General features: G+C 37.7%; 1 protein-coding gene across 7 annotated transcripts in view; it reads right to left on the bottom strand.

The window, feature by feature from the left end:
• The window catches only part of THSD7B (thrombospondin type 1 domain containing 7B), a 952,777-nt gene that overhangs the window by 226,805 nt on the left and 711,269 nt on the right, over positions 1-14,703 (bottom strand). For all 7 annotated transcript variants that reach the window (XM_037848906.1, XM_037848908.1, XM_037848910.1 and 4 more), the window contains one exon: positions 537-715. In XM_037848906.1, coding sequence (XP_037704834.1) covers positions 537-715 — 179 coding nt within the window. The remainder of the gene's footprint in view (positions 1-536; positions 716-14,703) is intronic.

Raw genomic sequence — 14,703 nt, 5'->3', positions numbered from 1 at the left:
GGGGGACCAGGTAAAAATAACTCAAAAGAGACATGGAAAAGGGATGAAGCAGTGGCAAGGTTAAGAAGGAAGAAAATTAGGATAAAGAGTTAGGTAAAGGAAAAAGAACACTATTTTTAGGGTTAATTGGAAAGAGCAAGAATTATCTTTACAAAAAGTAAGTGATAGCCTCTAAGTGTTATTATTTATATTTAAATATATACTAAAAAGGAGAAACTTTTAGGAATTGTAGCCTATAACTTTTATAATGTCATGATTAATCAAATTGTACTTCAGGATCATTTAGAAATCAATTGGATTGAATTTTTGAAAATATCATTGTTAATGATACCAAGTTGGTCTCCAATTTACTTAGGAGTGGGCAAAGTGTCTATGATTAATTCTATAACATTAATTTCTGCTCTCTTAATCCCTCTGCCAAGCTTCTGATAATTTTTTAATGAATTATTTGTGATGAGAGATTACCTTAATTTCAACAGGAAATAATAATGGGGATACATTTTCAGCTTCATATTTGTGGCTTCATTGCACTTTACCTGATTCTTGAGATCCAGTTTGGGACATGGGCGACCTCCACCGTAAGGTTTTTCTTTTAGCCATTTGGATCGAATTCTCACTCCAATCCCACAAGATGAACTGCAAGGCCCCCAACTAGACCAATCGCTTAACTTGCAGTCAAATGGGCAGGGAATGACACATTCTTCTTGAATATAACCTGAAAGAGAAAGATTTAAGAGAAGGGAGGAAAGTCTGATCAAAATGGACTGACCAAATTCACTCTCTGCTTCCATTATCACAACTCAGATTTCTCAGGAACTTTGCTGCAACAGCTTCAGTAATTTTCTACTCAGATACATCTGCCTTCCAAATGTGTGTCATTATGTTTCCTTTCATAGGCAATTCTGAGTTGCGAGGAGCAGGGAAAAGTGGACAGTTGGTCTCTGATGAGAAGGAACGAAGCAGTTCAAGACTAAGGATGGTATCACCTCCCCTCACTGTGCTTTGTGTGCCCCATCCCACAGTCCCTCATGCACTGTCTAGAGCAAGGGAGAAAACAGCCAGAGCCAATATTTAAGTGTCTATGATCTGCAAGGCTTTTTCTAGGACAGATCTTGATACTCCCTTCCAGGTAGCGTGACTTGGTGCAGGGGGAGGCTGAGTGGACCACAGATGAGAAACTCCTGTGTGTTGCCGAAAGAAGAAAGTAGAGGGATACTAAAAGGTGGTAAATGGCGTTGGGTTGACATACAGCTCTAATAGTTCTAGATTTACTTGGTCTTACTCTTGACTTCAGCCCACTTCTTCCCGCTTGCTTTCTCTGCATGGTCCTACTATTTTTAACTATCATCTCTATCAATTACTACCAAATAGGTATCTCCAATGCTGATCTCTCTACTGACCACCTACTGAAACACTGTAATTGGATGCCCAGCTACCCCAAGTTCAACATTTCTAACAGCAAGGCCATCAATTTCCTCCTGAAACATTCTACTTCTCTTGAATTACTTATCTTAACTAACTGCAACATCATCTAAGATGGCCTCCATTTTTCCCATCCCCTGGTATATATGTCCTTTATAATTCCTTCCCTTTAAGTGTGGCAAGACCTCTGAATGTAACAACATCACTCTCATTATTAGGTTATGTTACATGGCAAAGGCGAAGGAATTTTGCAGATGCAATTCAAGTTCCAGATCAGTTGGTTTTAAGTTAATCAAGAGGGAGATTATCCATGGGGGGCCTGACTTAATTAGGTGAAAGCACTTAAAAGAGGGTCTAGGCCTTTCCAGGACAGAGACACTCTCTTCCTGGCCTTGAGAAAGCAAACAGCTATGTTGTGAAATGACGATGGGGTGGGCCAAATGAACAGCATATGCAGCCAGCTCCTAGCTGACAGCCAGCAGGTGAACAGTGACATTATAACTATTACTACCTGAAGATATGAATTCTGCCAACAACCTGAGGGAACGGGCAAGTGGAGCTTTCCCAAGTCAAGCCTCTGATGAGCCTTTAGCCTCAACCAACAGTTTGACGGTAGCCTAGTGATATCACTGAGCAGAAATTCTAGCAAAGCCCATGGCTGGACTTGGGACCCATGGAAACTGTGAGATAATAAATGCTGTTTTGAACGGCTAACCTGGTAGCAATTTGTTATGCAGCAATAGAACACTAACAAACTATCCAAAATAAAAATCTCACAGTTATCTTAGACTCTCCTCCATCATACTTCACTTACAATAATAAATGCTTCTGTTGAAACGTCACAAATATTTCCCCTATTCCACAATTCCTTTTGTCAGTTCCCTAGCTCAGTATCTTATCAATTCTAGCTCAGTATATTGCAATACTCTCTTCAGTACTGATTATTTGATCATATTTATTTGACAATGATTTGATAATTATTTGGTAATTATTCAATTATATCCATTATTCAAAGTGTCAATTACTTTGAATATAAGATTCTCCACAAGAAGCTCTAAACCTTGGTTTTCAACCTTGGCTTTTAAAATACAGCCTCATTTCCCAGTTCAGCCCATAACACAGACTAATTCAATCAAAATCTCAGAGGATGAGATACAGGCATCAGAAATTTTTTAAGCTCCCAAGATAATTCCAATATGCAGTCAAGGCTGAGAACCACCTCCTAATTTGCTTTCTCTCCTGCTCTTCTTCCTCCTATATTTTGAATTCTACCCATTCAGACTACTCCATCCTCTCCAATAATATTTATGCCTTGATTATATAAAAACTCTACCCTTTTCCTAACCAGTTTAGCCTCTTTAGTTCATTATTTCAATCTCCTGTCAATGTAGTTGATTACCTTGCCCCGTTGTTTTTCTGCCAGGCCAGTCTGTCAAAATTTCAGACCTAGATCACTCTCATGGCTTAAAACAAGACTGCCAAGCAGACATGAAGAAAATGCTAATACCACACTGGTGACACTTTGATGTGTAGGCCTTATCTTCAACCACACTCTCCCACTGCATGGAGATGCTTCTATGCTTTCTTCTCACTCCCATTCCACGTAGCAGCTGCCTGAAACCTTGTCCACCTGTCTTCAAACTTCTTAGACATCACCTCTTCCTTCCCAGGAAAAATAGAAAAAAAATGGATGAAGAACTCCTTCAATTTCCTATGAATATATCTGTATGTATCCCCTTCTCTTTTCTTCTCTCTTCTTACAATGGGAAAGTTATCCATATTTCTGTATGAGGCACATCCTCCACCTACACCTGATGTCTCTCCAGGCTCCTTCAGAATCTTGTTTTCTTGATTGCCCCCCCCCCCCCGCCATACACACACACACACCGGGTATGTATAAAGTACTATATTTAACTTACAGTTATATTTATCTTTCATTAATACTAGAATGACTTTACATTCCTTAAGTAATATTCATTGACAAGAGAGAATACAACAAAAATTTAAAAGTTATCAGGGAGGATCCTTCCAGGATAGGAAAAAATGCTCCATTTAATTGAGATTGTTAGAAGACTACTGTTTAAATTAATTGTTATTCTATACTTCATTTAAGGAGATTTAATGGCAAATTCATTATTATGTACATAATAAATGCTAAATATAGAAGTAAATAGAAGCCACAGACATTACACAATTATACAGAGAAACTGAGTCACAAAACGATTTCATCTGCCACCCCATGGAAAGATCAGGACTAGAAATTGGATGGGATGAGGTCTCACGGTATGGCATGCTTTGAATATGCATATCTGAAATTCCTGGAGACTTCATATAAATTCATTCTAATATTTGAGTGTCTATAAGGATCTATTTTAAAGCATATTTTGAAGGAGATGCCCTTTTAATTGAATGAGACTTTCAATCATTTTCATCTATTGCGTATTGAGGGATTTTAATTAGCAAGCCTCTAGCAACACAGCTTTTTTTTTCTTTCCCCATGATAACATGTAAACCCAGAGAATCTTCATGAAGTAAAGGTTATAAATTCAATGACTATAAAATATTTACCAAATTCAACGGGAATAAGAAACAGTGACATTTATTTTTCAGGCAAATTATTTCTCATGCTAAAGTATACCCCAAAGGAAAACCCATAGTGAGAACTATTAATAACTGCATATTCTTATACCAATATCATAATTGAAAGGGTTAGTTTTACCTACATACTTACTATTTACAGTTTTTGGCAACAGTTATGATCAACTATGACTATCCACAAGGTCAACCTGCCAGGAATTCCATTTCCTGACTAAAGAAATCTTGATGTATTAAAAACTCATTTACATAAAATATACCACAGAATAGTTGCTCCCATCTAGACAGAACTTCATTAGCAACATTCACAAATATAAACCCAATTGCTCTGAGAGAAGCAGTTTTTCTATCAATGTTTTCTACTGTATAGTTTATTTGCAGAATACATTGCCTGGGCCATCACATTAATTGGCTCAGAGATCCTTTAGTGTTCCATTTGTGTTATCTTTAAGTGTATCAAGGTAAGTAGGATGCAGTCATTACAGAATCACTGATTCAGCAGGCATCTAACATTTTAAGTATGTAGATCATGGCGTGTTACACATAATAGGTGTTCAAAAATATATATGTTATTATGGATAAAGACAGACTCAATGGGATCTCCCCCTTAGGTTCCTGACATTAGTAAAACATTTCTTTTCTGCATATATAACATCTGTTGACATAGACACTACAATGTGAAACATTAAAAAGTGATGGTAATGTATTGCAAATAACAAGTATCTCATTTGGATCCACAACTTAATCAGATAACTGAAATATAAATGAATTAGAAGTTCAGCTTATCACAATGACAAAAAAAAAAAAAGTTTACTGGATTCCTTAAAACCCAAATCTCTTGTAGCATAATTATTTGTTAAATTTTATTAGCTCTACCCGAAGCAAAATCATTCAAGTTTCAACCAGCTTCCTTAAAAAAAATATAATTGACATGTGTACTTTATTTTTGCTGTTGAGGCCATTTAGGCAAAAAGCTTCATTTTGCAGACTAGTCAGAAGTAGAGATGAGACTCAAACTCAGATTTAATCAGATACTCAGCTCACTGTCAAGTATAAAAAGTCACTATTATGCCCATGGGTCAAATGCTCTTTAGAGTTGAAACAACATAGTAGATAATTAATCCTGCCCCTGAAGAAATTAATATTTTGGAAGAGTAAGCCTTATTAATGAGAAAAATATATGGCATGTGTTAGGGATCGAATCACGTCCCTCAAAAAAGAAATGTCCAAGTCCCAACCCTTGGTCCTGTGGGTGTGAATCCATTTGTATATAGGACCCGTGAAGATGTTACTATGAGTTAGAGAATGCTCACACTGAATGAGGGTAGGCCTTAATCTGATCTGGACAAAGTCCTTAAAAGCAAAGGGAACTGGATAAGGAAGTGGAAGCAAGAAGTCAGCAGAAACCAGAGAAATAACCACAAGGAGAGAGACTGCCACGTGATGGGATTGCCGGAATGCTAGAGACCCTGGCAGAAACCAAGCCTTGCCAATACCATGATATTGGACTCCCAGCCTCAAAACCATGAGACTAGAAAATCCTATTGTTTAAGCCCACCCCCTAACACAGTATATAATCAAATAATAATTATATGATACAGATAACATTAAAAATTCCATGAAAATTCGAGGCAGCATAAGTGGATTCTAGCTTCAATTTTCTAAGTAACTCATGTGAAAATATTTATTGGCATAATTTGTAGTGGATACAGGTTTTTAACTAATTGCTCAACCTAGTTCACTTGCATAACTAAATGTATCAGGGTCAATTTGATCAAAGAACCAAATCATATAAAGAAATGATCTTGTAAACTGAATTGATCAGGCAATTTAATCAAGTTGGTATTGCCAGTTGTTCATATAGACAGTTTCAGCATCAACTCCCTTGTGCCAGTTTCTCCAGGCAGAGAAAAGAAACGTTTTCCCTTAGAATACATTGAGGATATTAAGGACAAATGGAACGCTAAACATGGAACAATCTGAACTCTTCAGTTAGGACCGTACATATTCAAAAGGTTTTTTTAATCATTACTAAAAACGATGCTTTTAAAATCAAAGTAACCGAATGCTTTCAACACATAATAAACTTGGAATCTGAAATACTACAAAGACAAGCAGATTATTGGTAAGCCAACATTACTCAGTGATTCTAAGAACTGTGGCTGCAACGCCTGTAAGAAGTCTTCTCACACATCTCCCTGCCATGAGAAAACACTCTGTATTGTACATTTCCTTTAAAATTTCTGAAAGATGACCTCAGAGTGTGCCTGCTATTCATCAGTGCTGTTCTCCACACATTTCAGGTTCTCCCCTGTCCTTTGAAGTTACTTGTGATCTTATAACATCCTTTAGTCAATGAAATGTGAGCAGAAGTGAAGTGTGTCACGTCTAGGTGGAAGCTTTAGAAGCCAGAGAGCGATTTGCCACTTTCTCTTCCTTATTCCACAGGGATGAGCAATGAGCACAGAGTGCCTGCTCCATCATCCAGGGGTCTGGAGTGAAGCCCACCCCCCAAAACCAACCCAGGATGGACATGTATAATGAGTGATCTTTGTGACTTCCAACCACTGACATTTTCTTTGTTACTGTAACATAACCTATCTCATCTTGATGGATCAACACTTGGCATTGCAAAATGTGCCTTTGGAAGGTGAAGTGTAAAGTACCACAGAACAAATATTTAGAGTATTCTGAATACATACAGAGTCCTGAGAAAATTAGATTAAGCTAGGTCAACAGTTAGCACAGTCTAAAGGGCAGCACCATCAAATGAGAATGTGACTTTGAAAAAGCTGGGTCTATGGATATATATTTCAGGAAAATTTATAATTTATTATACAAAAAGAGGCTGATCATTTGGATTATAGATCAAGGTCTAACCTTATGTGATTTGGAATGAAATATTAAATCCCAACTGTTCTGTTTCAACATGTGAAAATAAAAAAGCAACAACACTTGTCCCTTTTAATGCCCCAGGATGTTTTAAGGGTCAAAAAAGATAATAAATAAATCTTTGGCAGAAAAAAAAATAGCTTACAATATAAATGACATCCTATTATTTCACCACTTCTACAAGCCATATAGCAAGGTAAAACTGTTCTTTCTTTATCCTATTTTTGATTGATAGTGATTGATAGAGTATAATTTGGTAAAGATGCTTTAGCAGAAAAAATTATAGGGTAATAATTTAAAATTTTGGGAGTCATTTCTCATTCCAGATCATTTCCATGTAAATTAAAGGGTAGGATAACACTGACAAAATGAGAGATTTTGTAATGGATCAATAGTTGTTTGAATCCATCTCTGTCTTTCCAAGTCTGCTGCCACCAGCCAAGGCCAGGCCCCTCACTACCTTTACCTGCACTATCATAAACACCTCTTCAACTGGACTCCATGTCTGATCTCTCTCTTCTAACCCATTCCATGTTGGCCATATTAATATCCCTGAAGCACAACTCTGGATATATCATGGCCTCACATAAAAATAAATAATCTTGAAAGCATGGTGGAATTTTGAAAAATAGGTAAGCATGTAGAAGGCAATCTAATCAGGAGAGAGACAACAAGTTAAATTAAGAAGATGAGAATGAACCTAAAATGTTCAAAAGTCAACAAAGAAATATCCTATACAATAATTTAAGGTTGGAGAGATAAATTGGCTAGCATGGTGGGGGAGGGAGACCACATTGAGAGGTCAAGCTGGAGAGCTTAGAAAGTTGATTAAGAATTCTGATATTAATTTGGATGTGTCCTTGGATTGAAGAGAGAGAACATGAGATCAGGGCCTCTGGCTAAGAGATGATTGGAAAATTCAGAAGTGACAAATGGCTAGGCCTTTGGGATAGGCTAAAAGACCACTAAATGTAATAAAAATAGCTATAGATAGATATGTTGCTAGAGAATAATATAATGAAACATGATAGAACGTTACTTAATAATTAACTTGCTAGGACATGTACAGCACGTGACTAATATACTGTCTAAATGGAAATGGCCATCTTCAAAATGTCCAAGGAACCCATTCTTTAAATAGCAGCTTCATTTCCCAACTACTAAGACAGGTCTAATAGGATGAATTCTAATAATAGCAATTACCAACTTTTGTGTAGATAGATGCCTATATTTATCCCATGGGATTCAGAAATATATATGTTTAGAAGAAAAGTGTTTCTGTACTTTTTGCTTCATCTCCTAGGTCCCTAAGAGAAGCTTTGACAAATCTAGTCAGCTGTTATATTGGATTTATTTACTGTGCATCTTGTTTGCTTGCTTGTTTGGTTGGTTACTCACTTCTCTCTCTCTCATCTGCTTGCTTATTTATTTTCAGGTCAAGAGTTACAACTTGGGGAGGGTGGGTGATTTCACATGAACATACAGATTCCTGACTTCTCTTAAAAATGTGGGTGATTTGGGAACACCTGGGTTGTCATTCCAGCATGGCAGTGAACTGCTGAAACTGAGCAGTAGGGCCTTTTCATCAGTTCTCCACAGTTCCTGAAAGATAAATCTAAATTTCTAAAATAAGAATCCCCTACCCAACTAAAACAAAGCAAAAATATACTTATAAGTGCAATTTGAAAACAGATGGGGTGGGGGTTGTTTGTGTTGTAGGGGAAGGTGAAAGGTACAGACACCCACCCATGGTTCTCACCCTACTCATTCCACCAAAGTAATCTCTGAGGAACTTGGTTAGAAACCCCCATCTAGTCTGAGGTCTTTGGTAAGAGCCAGACTGCATGCTACCAGCCAATAGTGGAGCCAGGCTTGTGGGCTATGAAGCATATATAACGGAAGTGGTGTTCTTTTTAAAAAGACAAAATTATGCACGCAAACTTATAGGTGCAATGGTTTGGAAGTCCATGAAAGTGTATGTCCCTGAGGCCATAAGCTTCATCAGATGGATTGACTTCTACAGTCAATACTCTGCATTTCACTAATACCAGCATTTAAGCATAATCCTCGAGGTGGCAACAAGAGGCACCATGGATACCCTGAACAGCATGGACACCTAGAACGAGTGGACAGAGGCCTCCGCTTTCCAGAGCCACACTCTTCCAAGGAACACAGTAGCACAGAACCTAGTTGATGACATGATAAGGTACGCACAGAACAAGCTTCAGAAATGAGATTCCATTTTTTCATCTGCTGGACTGTTGGGCCATCCAGACAATGATTTGTATTCATGAACAATGAAACCAGTTGCTATTACAAATTCTGAATTATGGATTCCATGACAAAGAAAATTTACCTCCTAAAGTTTGCTTTTGCCAAAGAACTGCATCTTTCATTGAGCTAATGCAGAAATCAATGTACTGGAATGAATACACAGCACATTAACTCCTTGCAAGTTACTGTAAAAACCTTTGAAATACTGCCAAGGTGTAAACTTAAATATGATTCCCAGTCTTGATTTATACAGCATGCTGGTAATGGTGAATTTGTTTCACTTATCAATAAATTTGTTTCCCAATGGCTCATCCATCTTCGAATCCACAGATTTACATTTAGGTTTCTCTTGTTTTCTACAGACAGACAGAACTATCTCATGATTTTATTTAATGATATTTAATGGTAGCCCTGTTAAAGGAGGAGAATATGGGAGCAGTTGGGTATTTAATTTTATTTTTCTCTAAGAAAATTGAGAATAGTGAACAATCTTCTAACTAAACTAAGAGAAGTAGAAAGGAAGTATGGATAATCAAAATTCAAAAAGAGAGAGGACTTTTTAAAATAGAGGAAAAAAGTCTCAAGAGTGACCAGAAATGTCTCTCTGAGGAGAAAATGAAAAGCAATAGAAAAAGAGAGGCATGAAGATTAGGATGAGGAAGACACTATATAACACTATGGTCAAGAAGCCTGCCTAAAACAAACCTAGGCTTATATCCCACTTCAACATGAGCTGTGTAAGTCCTCTAAGCCTCAATTTTATCATCTATAGTAGAGACTGACAAACGTTGGCTTGCAGGTTAAATCCAGCCCCTGCCTGTTTTTGTAAATAAAGTTTTATTGGAACAGAGCCATGCCCATTTATTTAAGTGCTGTCTGTGCCTGCATTTGCACTACAACAGCAGAACTGAGTAGTTGTGGCAGAAACAGTCTGGATGCAAAGTTGAAAATATTTACTAACTGATCTAAAAAATGAGGATAATAATAAGACCAACTGCATACAATTACTATGGATTAAATGAGAGCACTAAACAATAGTGACCACATAGTGAGTTCTCAATACAAGTTAGCTGTTCTTATTAGAGAGGCATAGTGCAATGGTGGATAATAGTATAGACTCAGGAATTACAAAGACCTAAGTTCAAAGTCCACTAAGACGCTTATTACTAGTGATACTACTTTGTGTCTATCATTTAACTTCACCTAGATTCATTTTCTTCATCCGTAAAATGAGGTAATTATCACATGTGCTTTAAAGAACTACTCTTTAGATTAGAGGGTCTGGCCCAAGAGGTTAGCTGTTGCTGCTATTATTACTTTTCTCCAGCAAAGAGGGTATAACATCATCTTCACTGCATGAGATAATGGCAGGAGTTAGGAAGACAGTTGAAGCTTCAGATATCACATAAAGGAGAAGATTCCACTCCTTGAGACTTCCCAAAGAAGAGGTTTCCTTCTGAAGGCAAGCAGGAGCAGGGAGAGTGCTAATTTTTGCCTATTTGCTGATCAAATAGAGCATGCAACAATTAACATCTGTATATGGCAATTAATAGATCCATGCTAATTAAAGCAGGATTATTCAAAGTATTGGAAAACAGACCCTGACGGCCACCATAGATGGGCTCAGACCTCAGGACCTCCAATAAAAACACCTACATTGAGCTCATTATCTCTCCTCTCCCAGCCTCACCCTGACCAACCACGGATCTTCTCTAGTGCACCCTCTCCTGCTCTTATATTAAAGTAAAAGCTCCTTAAAATGACTTATAGAGACTTCCATAATCTGTTGTCTCCATGTCTCTCCACTGCATTAAAGGTGCAAGGAAATCTTTAACTTCAAAATGCTGAACATGTGGTAATAATTTCACAAATTGGAGACATAATTCAAGAAGCAGTAATGACATCTTCCTGTTTTTCTTCCTTCTATTCACAATCATCTGGGTTTTGGGGAGATCTTTACAATCATCATCTTCTGAGAGACAAACATTGAGCAGAAAGGGCACAAGGTGAAACCATCTCCTCATGTTGATGATCTAACCAGACCACGCCTGCACTGGCAGTGGCTGCAAACGATGTGATTACTAAGGGTTGCATTTGCCCAGCTTTTATAAGCCATCAAACCAAAGTTTAGGAAGCTGAGGCTACAGCTGTATATATTCAAAGTGTAGCACTGGTCCAGGAAAATGGTGAATTGTTCCAAATGTGTTTCACATTTATCCTTCTAAAGTCCCAAAAGATGATTCAGAAAGGAAATGAGAAAATCTCCAAGTTTTATCATTCAAGAGAATCAAGTTGGGAGCACCTAGGGTATTTTAGGGTGTGAATTTTTGTTTTGTTTCTGTTGGAAATGACCAGGTGAAACCAATCCATACATGGATGCATGCAAAATTCAAGATCACAATATTGAGGCCACAGGTAAATATTTGGCACTGCCTCTGATTTCACATGAGGGCTTACAGATGGTACTATTCTAAACATAGAGATATGAAAAATGGAAAGTAGAAAGAGGAAAGTGTTGGAGGAAAACATTTTTCTCACCATTCAAATACTACCAACTATTAATGTCTTGGCAAATTTCCTTCTAGCCTTTGTTTCTGTTACTGTTCTTGTTTTTAATGTTTATTGTAAATTATCCTCTTACTACTTACTAGCATCTAGTGCTCATTCTTCAGCATAAGAGACCATTACAGGACTATTTATAACAGTGCTAGTGAGTGGCCAAGAATTGGATGGAACCTAGATAATTTATCACTAGTCGAAAACATGTAAAATGCTGAATACATATAAAAGATGGAATACTATGCAGTGCCCCCAAACAAATAAACTAATCTAAATATAGCAGCATAAATCCAAACAGTTAATAAATTAAGAGAGAAGCTCTGGAGCCAAAATGCACAGAGATAAGCTCTGGAGCCAAAATGCACAGAAGCTTTCTGTCCTTTGATAATAAATATCAGATATTGCTGATTTAAGAATAAAATGAGTTGATACAGAAGGAGCACTTAGAAAATGTAGAATATATGATAAATGCTCAATAAATGTTAGCTATCATTATTTATCTGAAAAAAGTAAGGAAAAAACAAGATAGATGTATATTATAAACGCAAATTAAGACACACCCTAAACAATTTCAGGAAAGCATGTATGTGAAAATAAACAGATGCAGAGTGAATTGGAAGGTTATAAATTTAATATGAGAGAATCTAATAGGATTGGGAACACAGAGTTAAAAGGGATATCACAAAACAGAATTAAAAATAAAAGGAAGATGTACTTGGACTGGTGATAAGAGTGTGCAGTAATTCAGCAGACCCTTTCCCAGAGAGTTGTAAACAGGAGACACAGAGAAGGTGACAGAAGCAGGGTGGAGCAGAAGGGAGGCTGCCAAGCGAGAATCAGGAGACTGAGAGACTCAGAGTCACAGGGATGAGAGAGTCACCATGGCAGGGCACTCAGCAGTGTGCATTTCCTCCCAGCACAGAGCAGGCTTCCTCTGCTTCCTAGCTCCCCATGCACCCCAGCAATGGGCCCCAGTACCTGTGGTAACTTCGGTATGTCTTCACCCTTTGCAATTAAAAAAGCCTAATAATACATCAGTTTGATTGGACTCTCCAGTGAAAATTTCCCAGGGAAGTAATAAAGCACTTTGGTTCAACCGGAGACATAAAACATAAAAGACGTAGACAACTGTTACCCCGACCTTCAGGATAACCGTGGTTTCCCCTTCTCAAAGCCCTGTAAGGGACATTGTGTGAGGCAACAGTGGAGAAAATAGTATCTCTAAGATCGCTGTGCCTCATGATCCATCAGGCCACCTTTATGCTATCACCTCAAGAATCTTCTCATCTCAGGAAAAGATGAAAAATAGTTGAATTTCTTCCAATGTGACAGCATATCAAGACTTGGCTGTGTGGGGTGGGAGGTTTTTTTCCAGGGAAACAAATATGATGAAATGACATAGGCAAAGCACCGGCAGAGTACCGGCAGAGTGCCTAACATATGACATAAGCTCAAAAAATTAGTATCTTTCCCTTTCCCTCCCTCAAACATGGATCCAATGCCCAAGAAACACCAGCTAAAATTTATGGAATTAATTGGCTTCTACTTACTTTGAATGACATAAGTGAAAAAGAACTTTGATAAGAAATTTGAAATGCAACTCCTGGGACTATAAAGATTTTAGCTATGAAGATAAGGGACTTGGAGGATTCAGGTGGTATTAATATATTTTTTCTTCTTTATTTGAGAAAAAAAAAGGAAGAAAGACATAGAAAGCAAACTGAAAACTTAAGTTATGACTTTTTAGGTTATGAAAAAATAATGGGCCTCTTGGCAAAGGATGAAATGCATCCTAATTGAGACCAAGAAACAAAAAAAAAAGTGCTCTGCAGCTTACATGAACTATAAATAGTGCTTTAAGCTAAACTTGAAGGGGAGGGAGGGCAAATGGATGGGCAAAATTACAAAAGTGAGAACAAGGCAAGAATCAATAGAGGGGGTCCACGTCCTCACCAGGAGAAAATAACAGAAATTGAGGAACAATAATTGTAGCCTCCATTATCTGCAGACACATAAAGAATATGGAAAATAATCACCATAAAGCAAAGCCTCAGGTCAAAACAGTGTAGGAAATCTGCTCTGCAGCTATATCCCTGCACTGCTGTGCCTGCCAACAGAACAGCATCACTGCCCGTGTGGAACCACGTGCTGTTAGATGCTGCTCTCCGTCTGCTGTGCAACTTTAGCCTGGGTTTCCAACCACTGCGCTATTATCTTTACGCAGGAGGGCTGGGCCTAGCCAGACGGGATGGTACTACACAGAGTCAACACAAGCCTGTGATAGTGCCTAATTCTCACAAAAATCCATGAACATACTATTTAAGAGTTTGTGAATACTTCAAGATGAAGAAGTGGGCATTGGATAAAATGGGCTCATTTTGATCATTTAGTGAAAAAATGATCTAATTTCTTTTTTAGTGAGTTTACCAGACTGATAGGGAAGAAAAAAGGGAATGCTACAGGCAGAAGGAATATGACACAATCTCTCCTGATACACTCATAAACAACTGTAAAGAGCTAGATGGATTTTTTTATTGCTACCCAAACAATGTTGGCTAATGGGTCAGTACCATCCGGAGAGATGCTTCTCTCTAGCTGAGTGCTGAAGGGGGAAAAGCTTGGCCGTGTTTCATTCAACATTTTGATTAACAACTTGGATAAAGACACAGATGGCATGCTTATCAAATTTTGGAATGATATAAAGCTTTGAGCTGTAGGTAATATGCTGGATGTCAGAGTCAAGATTTAGAACAGTTAACAAGCTGCAATAATGAGCTGCAACTACCAACATGAAAGGGAAGTGAGGTAAATGCACAGTTCTGCATCATGGTACTCAAAAGACAACTGAACTTGTGTACTCAGGATCAGGGATACAAAACTTAACAGTAGTTTCTGTAAAACAGACTTTAGGATTTAGTTGACTGCAAAGTGAAAATATATCAATAGTCACCATACAAATTA

This window comes from Choloepus didactylus, chromosome 9, assembly GCF_015220235.1.
Source record: "Choloepus didactylus isolate mChoDid1 chromosome 9, mChoDid1.pri, whole genome shotgun sequence".
NCBI lineage: Eukaryota > Metazoa > Chordata > Mammalia > Pilosa > Megalonychidae > Choloepus > Choloepus didactylus.
Note: the sequence above shows the minus strand (reverse complement) of the source record. Positions and strands in the feature narration are given on the sequence as shown.